At 38.7% G+C, this 17,775-nt stretch overlaps 1 protein-coding gene across 1 annotated transcript in view; it reads right to left on the bottom strand.

Annotated features, from left to right (window-relative positions):
- Positions 1–17,775, bottom strand: part of XKR4 (XK related 4) — a 279,703-nt gene that overhangs the window by 87,913 nt on the left and 174,015 nt on the right. The window contains exon 2 of the mRNA XM_081111582.1: positions 13,103–13,302. Within this exon, the coding sequence (XP_080967708.1) occupies positions 13,103–13,302 (200 nt within the window). The remainder of the gene's footprint in view (positions 1–13,102; positions 13,303–17,775) is intronic.

Genomic DNA, 17,775 nt, shown 5'->3' with positions numbered 1-17,775 from the left:
GCACCTCTGTTTCCTTTTTATTTATTTATTTAATTTTATTTTATTGTTTAAAGTATTACAAATAATAGTGCATATGTCTTCTTTTTTTAATTGACATTGGAATAATAAAGTGCCTACCCAATCTTCTCAGATAAAATTGGAATAACACTAGAACTTTAAAGGCCACTGGGAGGGTTAAATGAAATTAATAGGGCAACGATTAGATCATTGTTCTAATCATTAGGAAAATGAAAATCATTTCAAAAATGTTAACTATTTAACACATATTATCTTAGCAAATTCCAAGTTATAGCACCAATTACCTAAAAAATAAAAAAACTCAAACCAAAACTCTCTGCTCTTTCAAATCCTTAAAATGCCTAACCCGAGTGTCTCAGTGGTCCCCTTTACACTTGATTAACTGATTTACTCTCCTTCGTGTCCCTCTTCAGGCCCATAAGCAGGCCCTGTAGCTCTCTGCTGTGTGTACTGAGGATCAGAAAATGTAGCAGAGACCTGAGATATGTAAAAAATATCCTCTTCTGGTCAGATTAGGTAGATCAAAGGCTGGGTGAATGCAATTGCTTGCAGTCTGTTTAGGCTTCAGCATTTGCCCTGTGGTGTATACATGTACGTATCTGACTTCCGCCACCATTCAGCCTGTCCACTGGAATATTTGGGGAATCAATGAGATCATGTACTTAAAATACTGAGTAAGCTTTGAGGAACCAGAAAAGAACTCGCTATTGTGCCTGGGAAAAAATAAAAATAAAATAACGAGAAATAGAAAAATATGCTAAAAAGTATAGTGTTTATAAATAGAATTTCCTTGTAGAATATACAGAGTGGCCAGATTATTATGACCACCCCATCAGTACAATGAAGTGAATTAGTTATGCAAATAATAATAATAATAAAACCTTGAGAGTATTTGTTTAGGAAGTTTTCAATATTCAGTATCTTTGCAAATGACAATGAAGTACTGATAGTGTGGTCATAATAATCTGGCCACTCAGTGTAAGCTAGCAGTTGGTATTAGTTGGGCAACCTTCTATAACAAAACAATTTTTTATAGACTAATTTTCTACCGTTGGGATGCTGTAAGTGTCAATGGACTCAATACCTAACTGAATTTTCAGAAGTGAAGTTCTGACCTTCCAAATGCCCTCTCTCTCTTCTTCCAAAGGCTTCGCTGCAGTACTCTTGGCAACATTAAGCATCACCTGATTACCTTCATTGTTATAAACTCTAAAGCAAACCACCTCAGCCGTATCAGCCAAAATATATCACCCCTCAGTAACTCAGTATCATATTTTATTGTGCTTTTCAAAATCTAGAAGCTAGCATTTTATTCTTTAAGATATATTCACAACCACTTTTAAAAAGTGGTGATCTGAAAATAAATGCTGCCAATTTATGTAAGTGTCATGTTCAAAGTGATCTCGTTCCAGGTCAATGACTACTTCCATTCATTACTGCATGTTCCTGTTGGAATAGAGTTAAATACAGTCATTCTTTGAGTTCTACTAAAATATCAAACCTCAGCATTAGACACATAATAATTCCCTTCCTTTGTCATTTAGGATAAAGAAGTTGACAAAGAGCCAAAACCTCCTGTCTGGCTGGAGGATGCTCAGCAGCCCACCAATTTGAACTCATTTTCCTTAACCTTGAAGTTAAATATTAACTTGGCCTCCCAAGAGTCCTTCGTCTGGCCTCAGGTTACTCAAGCCCTCCAGAGCCAATGCTCACTGCATTTTTTGGGCTCTTGTCTCTTACTAGTAAACTCACTGTTGTCCCAGAGGATTTTAAAACCTCAGAAATCTTCCAGCTAATGACACTTAGACTCTGCTCGGCTCACTGACCTATATTTTTAGTGCAAAGTACTTTCAACCTTAATATTTTTTGAAAGTATGCATTTATGAGAAAAAAAAGTTAAGCATTTTTGTAAAATTTTTAGGCAAATTATCTTCATCCCATTAGACATCAAAAGTAATCTTTTTCTCACAAACTCATTAGTATTCATATCAGAAGTGCTGAGATACTTTATACCGTCTTAGGAAAGTATAGGGTTTCTAAAATTGGTGGCCATCTCTTCTTCATTTTTACAAATACTAGTAGGCTTTATTATTTAAAGCAATTTTAATTTAACAGCACAAATGACTGGAAGATATGAAGAGTTCTCATATACTCTCTGCCTCCACACATGCCTCGCCTTCCACCAAGAGTCCACGGCCAAATAAACTCATGGAATTCATTAGAAATACATCACTGTTTCTTCCCTCAAGAAAGAAAAGAAAGAAGGAAGGTGAAAAGGAAGGGATGGGGAAAATTCAACAGCCTGAAATATCACAAGTCAAAGATAAACTCCAGAACCAATGAGTTTATTGTGCCTGCACGCCCTGGTGTTGCCATAATTTTCCACTTCCTTGGTGCTTGCTGGGACATCTATGTGTTGCACCTGCACCAGGTGGCGACAGGAAACAAATATGAAACAGTAACCTGATATTATCAGACCCCAGAAAGGCATTTGTGGAAACACTAATTAGATTTTCTTCAGCCTTTTTTAATTTAGTGAGTTCTAAGAGAAGATCACACCTCTCCTAACACTTATAAAGAAAAATTGTGAGTGAGATTGTGTGTGAGTAGTACCTACTCGATGCTCAAGGCAACATGTTGCCATGGTACCAATCAGATATTTTCTTCATCAGGGAATAGAAATTACAACTGTCTTGTTTGTCCCCAGTAAACAGTTTTAATGCTTGGAGAGAGGAAAAGTCTGATTTTGTTGTTGTTACCTGGTTTTGAAACAATAGCACAATAAAGTAAGTAGAATACGAAATAGTGCAATGAGGTTAGAGAAACAGAATCCCCCAAAGAAGCTCATTATTCTTATGAATTTACATTATCAAAAGATGTGGAAATGCATGAGTTCTTAATGGTCAGAAACAATGGTGTCATCTCAAGTCAAAGGGACTAATGGGTGCATGTGCAAGATTGATCTGGAAGCTTAATTGGCTGTTTTTATGGCTTTAAAATTCTGACCTTATATGAGAGCTATAAAATATCCGTTGTGCTTCAGGGAACACTTGTGCATTTGGCTCTCATAATACAAGAAATATTGCAAATCAGGAGAGGTAACCTGCTATGGAGAAAAACAAGGGAATGCTTAACCTAAAATTCAGGAAAGTGGTTGCCCATGGGGATGAGGTGGAGGGAGGGAAGGACTTCATAAACACTGCTCATGTTCAATTTCTTAAGTTGAAGAGTATTTTATTCTTCTTCTTGGAACTCCACGTAGACACTATGTATACTCACAATAAAATGTACATAAATAGATATATGGAGAGTAGAATATGGCAAGTAAATGGATTGGGGGCAGTGGATTCAAGTTGAGTCAACATGCAGAGATGTAATTCCATGCAAATAAAAATCACTCATCCTCCTGTCTGAGTCTCAAAAAATTCTTTTTCTCAAGTTATCGTAAGGACACGAGTCCCAGGACTCAGTGAGAGAAAGTGCTACCCTACTTCCACCGATAACATTACTACAGACATTCCTGATGCTCTGACTCCTCCTCAGGGCCCTACAGATCTGCCTCCCAAGCATTCCTACATCCAAACTCATTTCACTCATTCTTTAAGGTCCAATACTTCTTTCACAAAATTTCCTAGCATCGTTGAATTTGAAATAAATATCTCCTTCTGTGTCCGTAAAACATTTCAACATGAAATTTACTTTAGATAATTTTGGTAGCTGCTTCACATTTTTATTTTGGTTTTTAAAATCTGTGCATTTATTTTCTGTCATTTAGTTCAAAAGCCTATGTTAAAAATATTTATTTCCTTTTTACATAATTGGGAATGTGTTTGAGATATTTTAAATTTGAATTTTAACTTTGTGTTTCAGCTAACAAAAATCTGGAAGTACCTGCCTTCATAGAAGCCTACACATGGCAAACCCCTACATTTCAATCCTTCCCTGAGAACTTCATACCCTGTGAAATTGTCCAAGTGTTTGAATGGATAATACTGTGGATGTTTAGAAAGTTTTGGAGTTCTGGAGTCTTCTTAGTCTCACAGACTTTTTCTACAGCTGTTGGAAAGCTGTGAAAATTTAGGTTCACAATGAAAATGCTGACAAAACCTTAGGCAGCCAGTGTGCTCAGCAGGCTCTGTCCTTCAGCAATCAGCGGCTCATTGTGAGCTTTGAGGAATGAATCTCCATGTGGTTTTATTCCAAGGAACGTTTACATACCAATCGAATCAGTCTCTTTCCCCCCCCCCCTCCTGCTGACATCTGGCTCCCACAGTATGAAGGGCTCTAGATCTGTTGCATACATACACATTCCATGCATGAGCAATTATTAGGGAAAAAAAGGCTTTCCTGAATCATTCAACAGGAAATGATCCCAGTTTTTTATTCCTGCTAAGTCATCAAGAAAACATTAGCTTATGTGTCTAAGGTATGCTTTTAAACTCAGTCTAACTCCAATCTGCCTAATAAATGCAAAATATATTTCTAGAACAAAAGGTACCCTTTAGGATGGCAAAGTTTATCTATAAAGAACAGGTTTTGTAGTTTCATAGTGAAAACTATCTACGTGGTTGTGGGAGCTTTGCTCATCTACTCACCCAACCAGAATTGGGTCAGAAAATCCTGATCGCGTGACTATCTGTGGCTTCCTAGAAAAAAAGCTGGTTGGGGAACTAGCACAGTTAGCCAATTTTGAATTTTTTATTAAGTTGACCTCACCTTGTCCCTGCTCAGGGAGCATTTTGATTACTATTCACAGTAGTTATTCTTAGTGTTTAGAAATAATAGTCAAAGTATGTTGATATTTAGTCTAAGTAACCTGCTCTGAGTTTGGGACAAAGGTCAGGTGAATGGAAAATAAACGTGGCTTATTTCCTGGAAGGTGTGAAAGTGCTGAAAAACTACTCAAATACGAGGAGCTTGGAGGTTGGCAAAGAAAGAAGCCATGAGAAAGACAAAGGAACAGTGAGTGTCTGGGGACACTCCTCACTGCAGACAGTCTGTTATGTGTGCTTTGTTCCGAACAGGGCTGTACCAAAGTATCTGTTTCCTGTTTACATCATTGGAAACGTGTTTTAGATTTTTAAAATTTGAATTTTAACTTAGTGTTTTAGCTAATAAAAACCTTTCACCAGGTCTCTCCCCGCCATAGCCATGCATGTGCAATTAATTACACTATCTGTTCACTCACACACATGTTCCTATGTCTGAACATGCCTTTGAGCTCACTCACATCTCACAGGAAAGAAGAGCAAGGGAGAGAGAAGAAATAGTGAGTGGAAAAAATACCAACATGTCTACTTGATTATTGGAGATAATTAAGTAGAACCTAAAAATAGGCCCTTATTTCATATTATGTTCAAAATGATTCAAATTCAAAACTATTCACAGCTGTGCTTAGGGCTGATCTACCATATAGAGTTGATTTCAAGCACTTGAATTAATCATAAGCAAATGAAGCTTCTCTCTGTTCTTCTTTTTTTTTTTTATGATCCTAACTGCGATATTTATTTATGACCTAATATTCATCTGTATGAAAATTTCCCTAGTTTTCTTCCCACATATCTTTTTTTTTTTGTTCTTCTAAGTATAACTTGGGGTGGTATCATGACTCAGAGGCTATTGAATATGCAATGAAGAGATCAATATTATCATTACCCCATTACACTTCATTGTTTATTCCGCCAATACTTTTCAATATGGTAGAGCAATATGGCCAGTACACCATGTCAGTTTTGTAAGTCTCTCCTTACAAAGTTGTTGAAAGTGATGAGTTTTTAAAACTCAACTTCATTAACGTACTGACCAAGCAGACTGGTGGTTTACTATTTTACTGATTTATTAATTGATAATCCCATGTATTGAATAATACAAAACACAGGCTGGAAAGTAAGAAATACAGGAAAATAGATTGTGCTTTTTTAGAAACGCATATGTGCAAGGATTTACCCTACTAGAGAGATCTTTCAAGTATGAGGAATATATCTTATTATGTGCTATAAATAACACAAATTATCCCGTTGTTTTGAGGACACTATTATCACAGGACTTCTGAACAGACTTAGATGTGGACCAAACCAATGGCCTCTTTTTGCTGGTTCTATGTTGCTCCTTTTCCTTACAGTACACGACAAAATGTTAGGCTTCATTGATGACACAGTCCTTAAGCTACCTTTTTCATGAAAACTTTCCTGATTTTCCAACATTCCCTGACATCCATCTCTTTCAAAATGCATGGCTTTTCTACTTTCCCCATATCATTTTCCATAAGAGATCATTCTGTGGCACCAAAGGGCCTTAACATGGCCAACATTAGAACATAACACAGTGAGTTATAATAAATATTTTTGGTCTTCTTTTTCCCCCCATTAGATTAAATTCTTTGAGAGCAAGAGCTATGCCTTTTTTTTAAATCAATCACAACTAGCATAGCGATTTGTCACATAGCAGGCATTCATTCTTCTTTCATTTAACAGCTATTCACTGGCTGCCTACTATGTGCCAAGTATGGCGGTTTCACACTATCAGGAAGGCATGTGCAATAGCCTTTGAGTGCTAGCATCATCACCAGCATGACCCTGTTTGTGTGCCTTTACTACATTTGTCAGCACCTGGTAGGGAGGACAGGCTGTCTTTCTTGCATCCACACAGGGCTTTGCACTGAAAGATATGGGCGGAATGTAACGTATTTACAAAGCCCAAAGAAATCACAGCTGTCCAATGGAGAGGCTGCTATTTCACATTGTGTGTGTGTGTGTGTGTGTGTGTGTGTGTGGTTTAGCTCCTTACAGGTTTTCCTTAGTCAGAATTTTGTCTTAAGTTTGAGGAATTTATTTCTGCTTTCCTTATATTTTGACTTAAATCAAAAGTCTCTGGTGAAGCTGTTCTTAACATTTTGTTTTATCAGTAATGAAGGCTGCTGCTTAATAGACTAGATTTAATCAATTCTGTAAAGGCAGATACAATGAAGTTACAAGGGAAAAAATTAGGACGCTTTTTGGAATTAAGCCCTTCATATTTGAATAGGTACCATTCAGAGTTCCTTCCCAAATCTCAAGAGATTTGCCCCAACCTCAGTCCTTGTCACATACATTGCCCTCACTGACCCCCTGTGCATTTGGACCAGAAATGTGAGGCACTGTAGGATGTTTCTTAAGAAATGTACTTTAAAATGGGCAGTTTGACATTATGGATCAAAAGCCTTCAAACCTGACTTGTCCCTGAATCTAGTAATTACACTTTTAGGTATTTACCTTTGAAAAGATAATTAAGGATATTTGCAAAGACTTAGTTCTTAATGTGTTTATCATAATATTATTTATTATAGAAAATATAGATGATAACTTATGATTTCAAAACCAGGGACTTAGTTGAAAGGAAAAGGATAATCCATACGTTGGTATATTATGGAGTAGTTAGAAATGATGTAGAATTATATATGTTGTTGTGGCATATGCTCATGATGTGCTGTCAAAAAAATTTTAATTCTATTTTAACATAATATATTAAAACATGAAAGAAGTTTTATAACTGTAAGCAATAGAATACATGTCATCCTTAATTACTCTTCAGTGGCAAGATTTTTATTATTTTTGAGTGGCAGGAAGGTGATTTCATTTTCTCTTTTTGCATACTTGTGTTTTCTATTTCTCTTCAAAAGCAGGTGTAATAGAGAATAAAAAGTTAATATTCAAATTATCCCAAATATGTAGAAGTGTTAAAAATACAATATTTTAGGGAGAACTTTTACCATCTGTGTTATCATGAGCTGCCTTCCCAGTGAGATGGTGGATCTGCGGTTGCATGTGGGTAGTGAAGGTGGAACTGATCAGAGACTCATGTGTCAGGTAGAGTGATGGGCTAGCTGCCCTTTACTGTCCCTTCCAACGGAGTCTGTGATTCAGTCAGAACTGCGCCATAGTGAGCTGTTAAGCAAAGGCTGTGTGGCCCCTTCATGGAAGATGGTGAGCTAGATATGCTCTCAGGGTTCCTCTCATTTAGACTATTCCATGTAGAAAATGGAACAGCTCATTTTGGAACACACCAAGATAAATTAAGTGTTTCTAAATATGTTTTGTCACGTTGTTTAGAGTGTCAAATAAAGTTTTAATAAGAAGTGAACTTTTTTAGGGCAAATTTTGCAGAGCTTCACACACCATCATGCACACAATAGACAGTCAATAAATGTGCTAATTGACTAATAAACATAGCAGCTGCAAAGCAGGCAGACCTAAAGGGACACCGTCCCACTCATAGACTGGCACTCCCCGTTTCCTCCCCAGCAGAAATCCAGAGGTGGACTCAGGCGCATGCAGAGAGGGGGCAGAGGTGGAAGGTGGACGGACTCAGGCACATGCAGAGACGGGGCAGAGGTGGAAGGTGGATGGACTCAGGCACATGCAGAGACGGGGCAGAGATGGAAGGACTTGGGCTTGAAGGTAGCTGGGTTTCTTCTCTAACCTGAGGCAAGTAAAGATAGCTGGGTGTGGCTCTACCTGCTTTACTACAAAGTTGAATAACTAAATCCAGTGATTTAGGTCTTGAAAGTCCTCATCAGGATATGACAAATGAGATGGTTTTCTCACTTCAGGGGGTATTAGTTACTCTCGTTAGCTGGGACAGTGTCTGCCACATGTATGGGGACAGCCCCTTTAACTCTGACTTCCTCCGCAGTCTCACGGGATGCAAGGCAAGAATAGTTAGAAACTTCTTTCAGCCCTCTCTTCTCTCTCTTACACATTATTCACAATAAATTGTTGGCAAAAGGGGCAATACGCGAGTTTTTAGAATACGAAGAGACCAGAATAGAAGTAGGTGTGAGTGTGTTTTCCTGCTCAGCAAAGTCTTCCTGTGGGAAGGCATTTGTTCATAACTCACTCTACACATGACAGCGAAATACATTTAGAGTGCAGAATGAGATTTTCCAATGAGGGTAAGAAAGGGTGGAGATTGGAAATGAACTAGAGCTATCAGGGAAAAGTGGAAACATTTGGGCTGGTAGACTGGCAACCACTCGCATCTGGTAACGGTCTGATTTCTTTTGTGTTATCTAGATGGCTCCTCTACAAGGAAGGGTTGTTTCTGCATGATGGGCATGCACACCTGTCTGTCAGAGCCAGATGACTGTTAAATGCAACCTGGACTGTGGCTTGCACACACTCTTTGTGAAGGTTACATGGTATGCCCTGGTCCTGCACAGCATTCCCCAGGCTGCTCCGTGGAGAACGCTCATGGACCACATGGAGCATGGTGCTGCTACATTGCTAGGGAAAGCCTCCAAGCATGTCAAACTCACGGCCGGTGGGCTGCATGCCTTGTTTAAATAATGCAGCATGCAACCCGCCAGCCGCGAGTTTGACATGCTTGTGTGGGCTCTTGTTTGTAAATGAGTCAGTATCTTCTCTGTCAGCTATAGGACGCTGGGTCTACAAAATCAAAACTGAATGTTCAGAGAATACACTCACAAAACTAACAGTGACTTTAGAAGCCCTTTAGTCCAGCCTGCTCATTTTACAGATTCTCAGGGCTGTGCAAAGGCCAGGTAGGGTACCTGCTCTCTATAGAAGGTGGGCACTATCTTCCTATCTTTGCTTTCACCATTTAGATGAAATCATAGGTCCTAGATGGGGCTGAGATGTTGTTTGAAAATAGAAATGACAGGTCTTAGACCACATCTTCCCAGTGATGTGTCCTCTGCATGGAGGCTAACGGGAGTTCCATTGCCCATCTCTGTTTACCAGGCAGTCTCCCTCCCCCCCCCTCCCCCGCCCCAATCTCTCTTCTCTCTCTCACTCTATCTTTCTCCCTCCCTCCCTTGCTTTCACTGCTCCCCCCACCCCTCTTCTGGTGGGGATATGGGATTGGATTAGAAAACCATAGCAAAGTATAAATTGGAAATTCTCTGATCACAGATGCTATACCAGGTGCTGTAACATCTACTGTGCCGTCTTAGCTGTGCATGGACTGTTGGACCTCCTTGAGTGTTCTTTATACTCAGAGTTGGATGTTCCTAGGGAAAATGCAGTTATGTCTAAGGGACAGTGTGGCATGAAAAAAATTGCATTCACATTCAAGGTTCCGCTCTTCCCTGATTGCTGGTCTCAGAACAGGAACCAATCTGTCCTTCCTGGAACAGTACAAACTGAGAAACAATTATACTTGAACAGTTCTCCACGGAACCTGTCAGCCTGCAGCACAAGGAGCTGTCTCTGATTTAATTATTCAATAAGTAAGGAGAGCGGAGAAAAGATTTTCACAGCTAACAGCATATTGCAGAGCTACATCAACTTCCATAAGAAGAATATAATTTTTAAAGAAAAGTTTTTAAATGTCATATTTCTTGTTTGATTTTCTTATTGGTTTTCAAAGAGTGTCCTTCAGCGAGTAGTAGATGGCTAAAGTCAGGTTAAAAAAGCAATTTTCTTTCTATCCTAAAAAATAATTTTAGGCATAGTCATATACGAAAATGACTTGCAGACCTAGGACCACTCTCCATTTGCTAAATAAGAATATTTTAGAGATTTTAATTCAGAGCTATTTGCAAATTCTCCACAGGTGTCATGCCACTGATTATTGGTATTCACTACACAAGCTGTGTTTTTCCGTATAAATCCCAAGCATCTTTTACCATAAAGATGTATGAAAATATAAGTTAGACTAGGTTCCATCACATTAATTTTTTTTTCTGGAGGGGAAAAGTTCTGTTCTTATCATTCATATCAATTTAATTTATAAGCTCGTTCCTTTGTCATTTATCAGAGGAGGATTATTGAAGTTAGAAGCTCTTTCTGAAGACAGGTTTCTTTTCGAAATGGAAAAGGATTCCTATAGCATTGCCTGAGGTTATTTGCAGGAGGTTGTGTTGTTGTTGTTGTTCACTGTCAGGTATTTCCACTCTTTGGTTTTTTAATACAACTTTCTGCCCACCTTCCTTGTTAAAAAAATGGCAGCCGTAAGATTAACCTAGCGAGCTTGTTCTTCACCGTGTGCTTCATTACGGGCATTGATCCTAGTGATCTTGGCATCAACCTGTCTGACCCCCACGGGAGTGGTATGGAACATAATTTCCCTGTGACTTTCTGGTTTTGACATCAAGGCTTGCCTTGGCCAAGGATGAGGTCTGGTTCCCAAAGTCTATGGCAAACCTGATGCAAATGTGAGCTTAGCAGGTAAGTTGGGAATATGTGGTGTCAGGAAAGAGCCACAACTTCAAGCAACATACATTTTGATGTCTATGTTTTGGGTTAATAGTCTGATAAAAACTAAAGATTATCTTTTTTCTATTTTTTTGTATAAAATTTTACATAAAACTCTCAAAGTGAAAGATGATCTCATTTCCTTAGACCCTCTCTCGCCTTTCCTCCTCTATCTCCACCCTCTTTAGGATAAAAATGTCTTCATAATTTTCTAAATCATTTAGACAATTAGCAGAGACACTCAGTACTCTTGGGCCACAAGAAGGTCGTTAGCAACCCTCCACATTGGTGCTTGGGTTTTCCTTTTCCAGAGAGTTTTCACTGTGTAACTATACTAAGGAGTGGCCAAGTTGTTCTGGAGATGAGTGCTGGAGTCTTTGACACAGATTTTGTTTGATGTTGCCTTTCAAGTTGTATGCTCATTTATAGATGATTTTCTAATGCATGCCTGGCCCTATGAGTTTGTTGGGCATTTATTGATGCAAAGATGGAAAGAATGGTCTCCTAGTTTAGCTTGTGACCTTTACATTTGAGAAAGTGGGGTCCAGAGAGGTTAAGTGACTTGCACAAGATCTCACAGCAAGAAATGAGAAAACCAAAGCCAGATCCACCTTGTGCAGCTTTCACTGCTAAACATAGCCACTCACAACTAATTGATAGGCCTTGCCTTCTCCCACATTTTCTCTTCTATTTCTGTTCAAACACTCTACTTTCTCTTTCTTCCCATTTGCTTTCTGACATTTGAGAATCACACCCCATGGATCTTTTTGGAGTTTTCTTCAAACATCTTAGACCAAAGCTACTTCAGCGTGGAGCCAAGCTTGAGCCAGGAATTCATGAATAAATGGGTCACTGGCTACAGGACACCCTCCATCTTCCTTTACCTATAATATGCCTCTCCCACTCCCTCCTTAAAGCACTCAGCCTAAGCTAATGTGCTTCTAGTTATGAAAATTTATAACGCTATTGTAGAGATTCCCCAGACCAACCAGACCAAGTCTCAAGTTAGAGCATGGCCCAGACATGTGTGTGCAGAGAGGAAGTCTCAGCAAGCTCTGCTGAAATGGAAACAAAATGAGCATAGTGCGTGAACTGTTTAATAACATCTATCTAGTAACAGGATTATCATATTGCCAGGAAACTCTTTTTATAGAAAATGGCTACCTATCCATCACCCATCTACTTATTTATCCACCTGTCTACCACTGGTCTGTCTAATCTTTCTGCTTCTAGAAAGATTTGAGCAGCAGGCCCTCAGAAACATCAGAGCAAATCTGTCATAAATGGGAGAGTGCTACTGAGGAGATTATCAAACAACACAGCAAAACATGAAAATATTAATCTGATAATGAGATTCATTTGATAAAACTTAGTATAAACAATATATCGTTAAATATTGACATTTTTTTCCAGGTGTCCTTTTTAAAATACTAAGTTAATCCCTACCATTTTCTTTTAATCTCTGGTTCTTAAAGTCAAAAGAAAATTGTAGCGATTACCCTAATATTCATATGTATAGATAGATGATATTAGAGAGAGAGAAAGAGCTATGACTCTTATTCAACTTGTAAAAGAAATATTACTCTAGAATACAAACCAGAAAGCCTTAGTTAACTGTATTTTCATAGTGGCTAAGTGCAAAATCATAAAATTCATTTTTCCTACACAGAGGGCAACTCGAAGGCCAAAACAAATGTCTTTCTATAAATTAGAGCTGACAAGTGATGGCCAAGAACAAAATATGCATCATTCACAAATTCAGTGCCAAACAGCAGGCATATAACGGGAAGCACCATGGCCTGTATCAACAAAGGGTATTAGAACAGTTCCTTGGATGTGACAAAAGTAGCCAGTCTTTCCCCAAATTCAGAAACCAAATTGCAAGCCCTTACCTTGGAGGGCCTGTAAGCTATGAGTCTGTACGATAATGCAGAGCTGCAGGACCAGCTGTGGAGCACTTTCCAGAAAGGTGGCTAGCAAATGCAGCATACTCACATCTGCATACTCATACACCATTTTCCAGTAAAACCTCCATCTGTCATTCTCCCCACTCTGTCGGCTTCGAATACCTAAGTATATTGTGTGGAAATATCTAGAAAGAAAACATGGAGAACAAGAAAGAGATGAGTGATAATTTATAATTGAAACACCAAGGCTATTTTTTTTTTCTGCAAGCCACCATATGCCAGCACACACAAGAAACAATTACTCTAGTGGCTTATTTTCAGGCCCAAAGTTAACTGTTTGAGTTCCCTTATCCTTAAATGTTCACTCTGAGAAGTCACTGCAATTTTAATCCTCACTAAAAGCATTCCATTGAATTGCAATATGAGGAGCGAGGTGAAATGTGTTAGAAACTTGGGCGTAGAAGAGATTAATCAATAAAGAAAATAAAAATAAATTCAAAAAAGAGAGAAATTTGCTATTTTGAAAATCTACACACACACACACACACACACACACACACACACACACACACACACTGGGGTCAGTTTCTCTATGTGCTCATCAGTGTTCAAAAGATGGATTTCTCCTGGGGCACAACGCAAGTCTAAGGACTAGAATGTATGGGCTTGTAAATACTCCTTATGTCTTTTAAAAACTTACCATTACAAATTTCAAGCATATGCCAAAGGAGAAAAAGCATAGCATATTGAATCACTATACCTTTCGTCTAGATTAAGTAATTACCAATACATTCCCAATCCTTTTTTCCTTTATATTTTTACTCCCTGCCACCAGATTATTTTGGAGCAACTCCCAGACATGTTATTTCATCTGTAAGTATTTTATTAAGATAATTTACAAACAAAAAGTTCAATACCATTATTATACTTACAATATAAGGACAGTTTTGATATTATTAAATACTCAGTGTTCATTTTTTCCCTATTATATTTGTTTACAGTTTATTTGAAATACAATTCAAACAAGGCCCACACATGATGAGTATTTGATATGTATCTTAAGTCTTTTTTACACCATGAATTCCCCTCCCATTTTTTTTCATTTCTTGGATATTTTTTATTGTCTTGATTTTGATGGTTGTATTTGTGTGGTGTGGTTAACATTTCTATTCTTTGTGTTTTCTTCATGTGGGTAGTATTAGAATTTTGATCAGATTCAAGTTTGGTCGTTTTTAGCGGGTGATGTTAAGGACTTCCTTGAGGGGTATTTTCTTGAGGAGGCACTAATGTTCTCTTTTATGGTGTCATCATCCACAAATGATCATATCCTCGGTCCACTCACTCTTTAAGGATTGAAAATACTGATATTCTGAATCTACCACCCTTCTTTTTTATTGGCTAGACACTTCTGCAGCCCTATGTCAAAATCTTTACAGTATGTTTGGTTGTCTGAAGTTTATTCTCTAGTCGATCTTTTAAAAAGGTGCACAGGGACACTGTTCTCTGAATTCTTGCATGTTTATAACAGCACATGGTTATCAATCTTGCCTTGGGTGAAGATAAGGTTTCTTTTGCTATGTAGACCCTAACGTCTCACAATTGCACTTGGAGATTGGTGCCCTTTCTAGGATATGTGAAAGAACTGAACCTACCCAATACAAAGGCTCTTGGATGCCAAGAGAGAAGAATAATAGTAGGGATACAGCAAGGAAGTGAGAAAGCAGAAAAGCCTGAGCAACTTTTTCATTGGAGTGTCTGGTTGGATAGCTGTAAAATCCATGCATATGCCGTGCAAAATCCAAGATCTGCAATTTATTTATTTGAGCATGTTAAATCTGTTACTTTATTGCATAAAGTATTGTAGGAAAGTCTGAAAAAATCTTTTATTTGTAGTTTCAAGTTTTAATATGCAGTTTCAAGTGGTTTAGAGCTACAGTATTTATTTATTTTTTAAGTATATTTTATTGATTTTTTTACAGAGAGGAAGGGAGAGGGATAGAGAGTTACAAACATCGATGAGAGAGAAACATCAATCAGCTTGGGGATGTGCCCGCAACCAAGGTACATGCCCTTGACCCTTGACCAGAATAGAACCTGGGACCCTTCAGTCCGCAGGCTGATGCTCTATCCACTGAGCCAAACTGGTTAGGGCAACCTACAGTATTTAGTATTTCTTCTTAAATCCATTGCTTTGTTTCTTCTTTGGGGTCTCCTATTTATTTATGTTCTATCTTCTGTATCTCCTATATCTATTAGTTTCTCTGAATATTTTTAATCTCAAATTGATTTTCATATAAAATGTTTTCCTCCTTTCCATCTTTTATGAATCTTCAAATTATGGTGTTTGAATAGTGTCAAAATTTGAGTTGAATTTTCATTTCTGACCTAATTATTTTTAAAAATGAGAATTCTATATTGAGTTATATCATTTTCTTAAATGTTAGCTTTTCTACTCATTTCTTTTTTAAAAAAAATCCTCAACTGAGGATATGTTTATTATTGATTTTTAGAGAGAAAGGAGAGAGAGAGAGAGAGAGAGAGAGAGAGAGAGAGAGAGAGAGAGAGAATCATTGATCAACTACCTTCCATATGCACCCCCACTGGAGATCGAACCTGGTTGGGTTCTACTCATTTCTTTTCTGGCTTTTTCTAATTATGACTTATACAGTATTGTTCTTTAATGGCTTTTATAATTTTTTAAAATTATTTCAGGTCATTTTGTAATATTTGTTTTTATCTGTTTCTACAAGTGTTTTCCTGGTATACTTTCATTATCTGTAGAAAAATCACTATTTTTCTTATTCCCTTTTTTCTCATAATAATTTTGAAATTTTTCTTGTTGACAAGTTTTAAAAATTAGTTAATTCAAAAGTTAGTTAATTTTCATGTACTTTCAGGAGAGGTTAAGTGGGCTAGCACAGCTTTATTGATGGCAAAACTTCAGAGGCCTTCCTCCCTTGTTCTCGTGAAGTGATAAAAACAACATCCCTTGTTAACTTTCTGAGATCAGCTGCCTCTGTTCCCCTTCCCCTTCCTACTTTCATTGCTTGTGGATGTCCCTGTCTTGCTCAATTTGAAATCCATTCCTGCAGGTTCTCCCTGGTGTGGAGGCTTGTGGAAGGCTCTTCAGTTTGTTAGGGATGACTCAGCTTTAACAGCATAAACACTTACTGCCTTACAGTCCCCTTTGGCTCACTCTTGCATTGAATCATTGAGAGCACACTTCTAGTCTCTATTGCTCCTCTAATTTGGCCCAATGCACTTTCTAGTGAGTGCCTGTTGGGGATTTGGAGGTTCTCCTCATCTCAAAGCCTTCCCTCTGCCTCTCCCTGTGTAGTTGCTGATATCATGAGGCTCTTATAAGCTGTCATTAATTTTTTCCTGTGTAATTAAGGGCAAATCTCAGCACTAAATTTTATTATATACACTAGAGGCCTGGTACACGAAAATTTGTGCACTGGAGGGGGGCGTCCCTCAGCCCAGCCTGCGCCCTCTCACAGTCCAGGAGTCCTCAGGGGGTGTCCTATTGATGGCTTAGGCCCACTTCCTAAGCTGCAGTCTGGTCTCCCTCTGCAGGAGGCGAGGACAGGGGATCAGAGGACAGCAACGCCCCCATCACCCTGCTACTACGCTGCCACCGGGCCAATCAGGGGACGGCACCACCCCCATCACCCCACCATTACCACCTGGCCTCCCTCTGTGGGAGGTGACCAGACAGGCAGATCAGGGGACGGTGCCAGCCCCACCTCCCCCTCCCCCCCCCTTCCGATTGCCCCTCTGCCACTGCTGGTCGCTGATAGTCGTTAACTCCCTCTGCCCGCTGGCACGCGCCTTGGCTGGCCTGGTGCCGCCTGCTCGCCGGCCCCGCCCTCTGCCGACTGGTGGGTCTGCCATTTGGTCAATTTGCATATTATGCTTTTATTATATAGGATTGTCCATGATTCTTTAGTTTTGCTCTGATTATTTTAATGGGATACATTTGGTAGATTTGAAAACTGCTGCCATTGCCACTATATTTACAGAACAGTAGCATTTTAAAACACAAAAGTGATTTAATCATTCTTCTGAGTCTTTGATTTCTCTCTATCAGTAGTTAGGAGTGTGCTACAGTGCAATTTACAGGAAAAAACACATGTTCCTGTACCACTCCACAGCTATAGCTTGTTGACCAGCCCAGAGCAAGCTGCTGGTGTTACCTTTCTTATAATTGTGCCTTTTCACAGATCGTTCTTTTCTTAGAATAGCCTAGGAATAGCCTTTCCGGCTTCTCTGAGTGGCAAACTTGTTTTTGAACTGACAGTATTTGTTCAATCATTACCAATAATCATTCACTCTTCCATGCATTTACCTCTCTACCTGTTTCTATTAGTTTCCGAGGAGTGCTTTAACAAAGTACCACAAACTGGTAGCTTAAACAACAGAAATTTATTGCCCATCAATTCTGGAGGCTAGATGTCTGAGATCAAGGGTTGGCAGGGTTGCTTTCTTCTGAAAGCTGTGAAGGAGACTCTATTAGTGCCTCTCTCCTGGCTTCTGGTTTGCTGGCAAACTTGGCATTACTTAGACTGTAGATAACATCACCTTAATCTCAGCTTTTATCTTCATGTGGTGTTTTCTCTCTCTGTGTGTGTCAGTTTGTGTCCAAATTTCTCCTTTCT

Source organism: Myotis nattereri (assembly GCF_964212035.1).
Source record: "Myotis nattereri genome assembly, chromosome: 17".
In the NCBI taxonomy this organism is placed as follows: Eukaryota; Metazoa; Chordata; class Mammalia; order Chiroptera; family Vespertilionidae; genus Myotis; species Myotis nattereri.
Note: the sequence above shows the minus strand (reverse complement) of the source record. Positions and strands in the feature narration are given on the sequence as shown.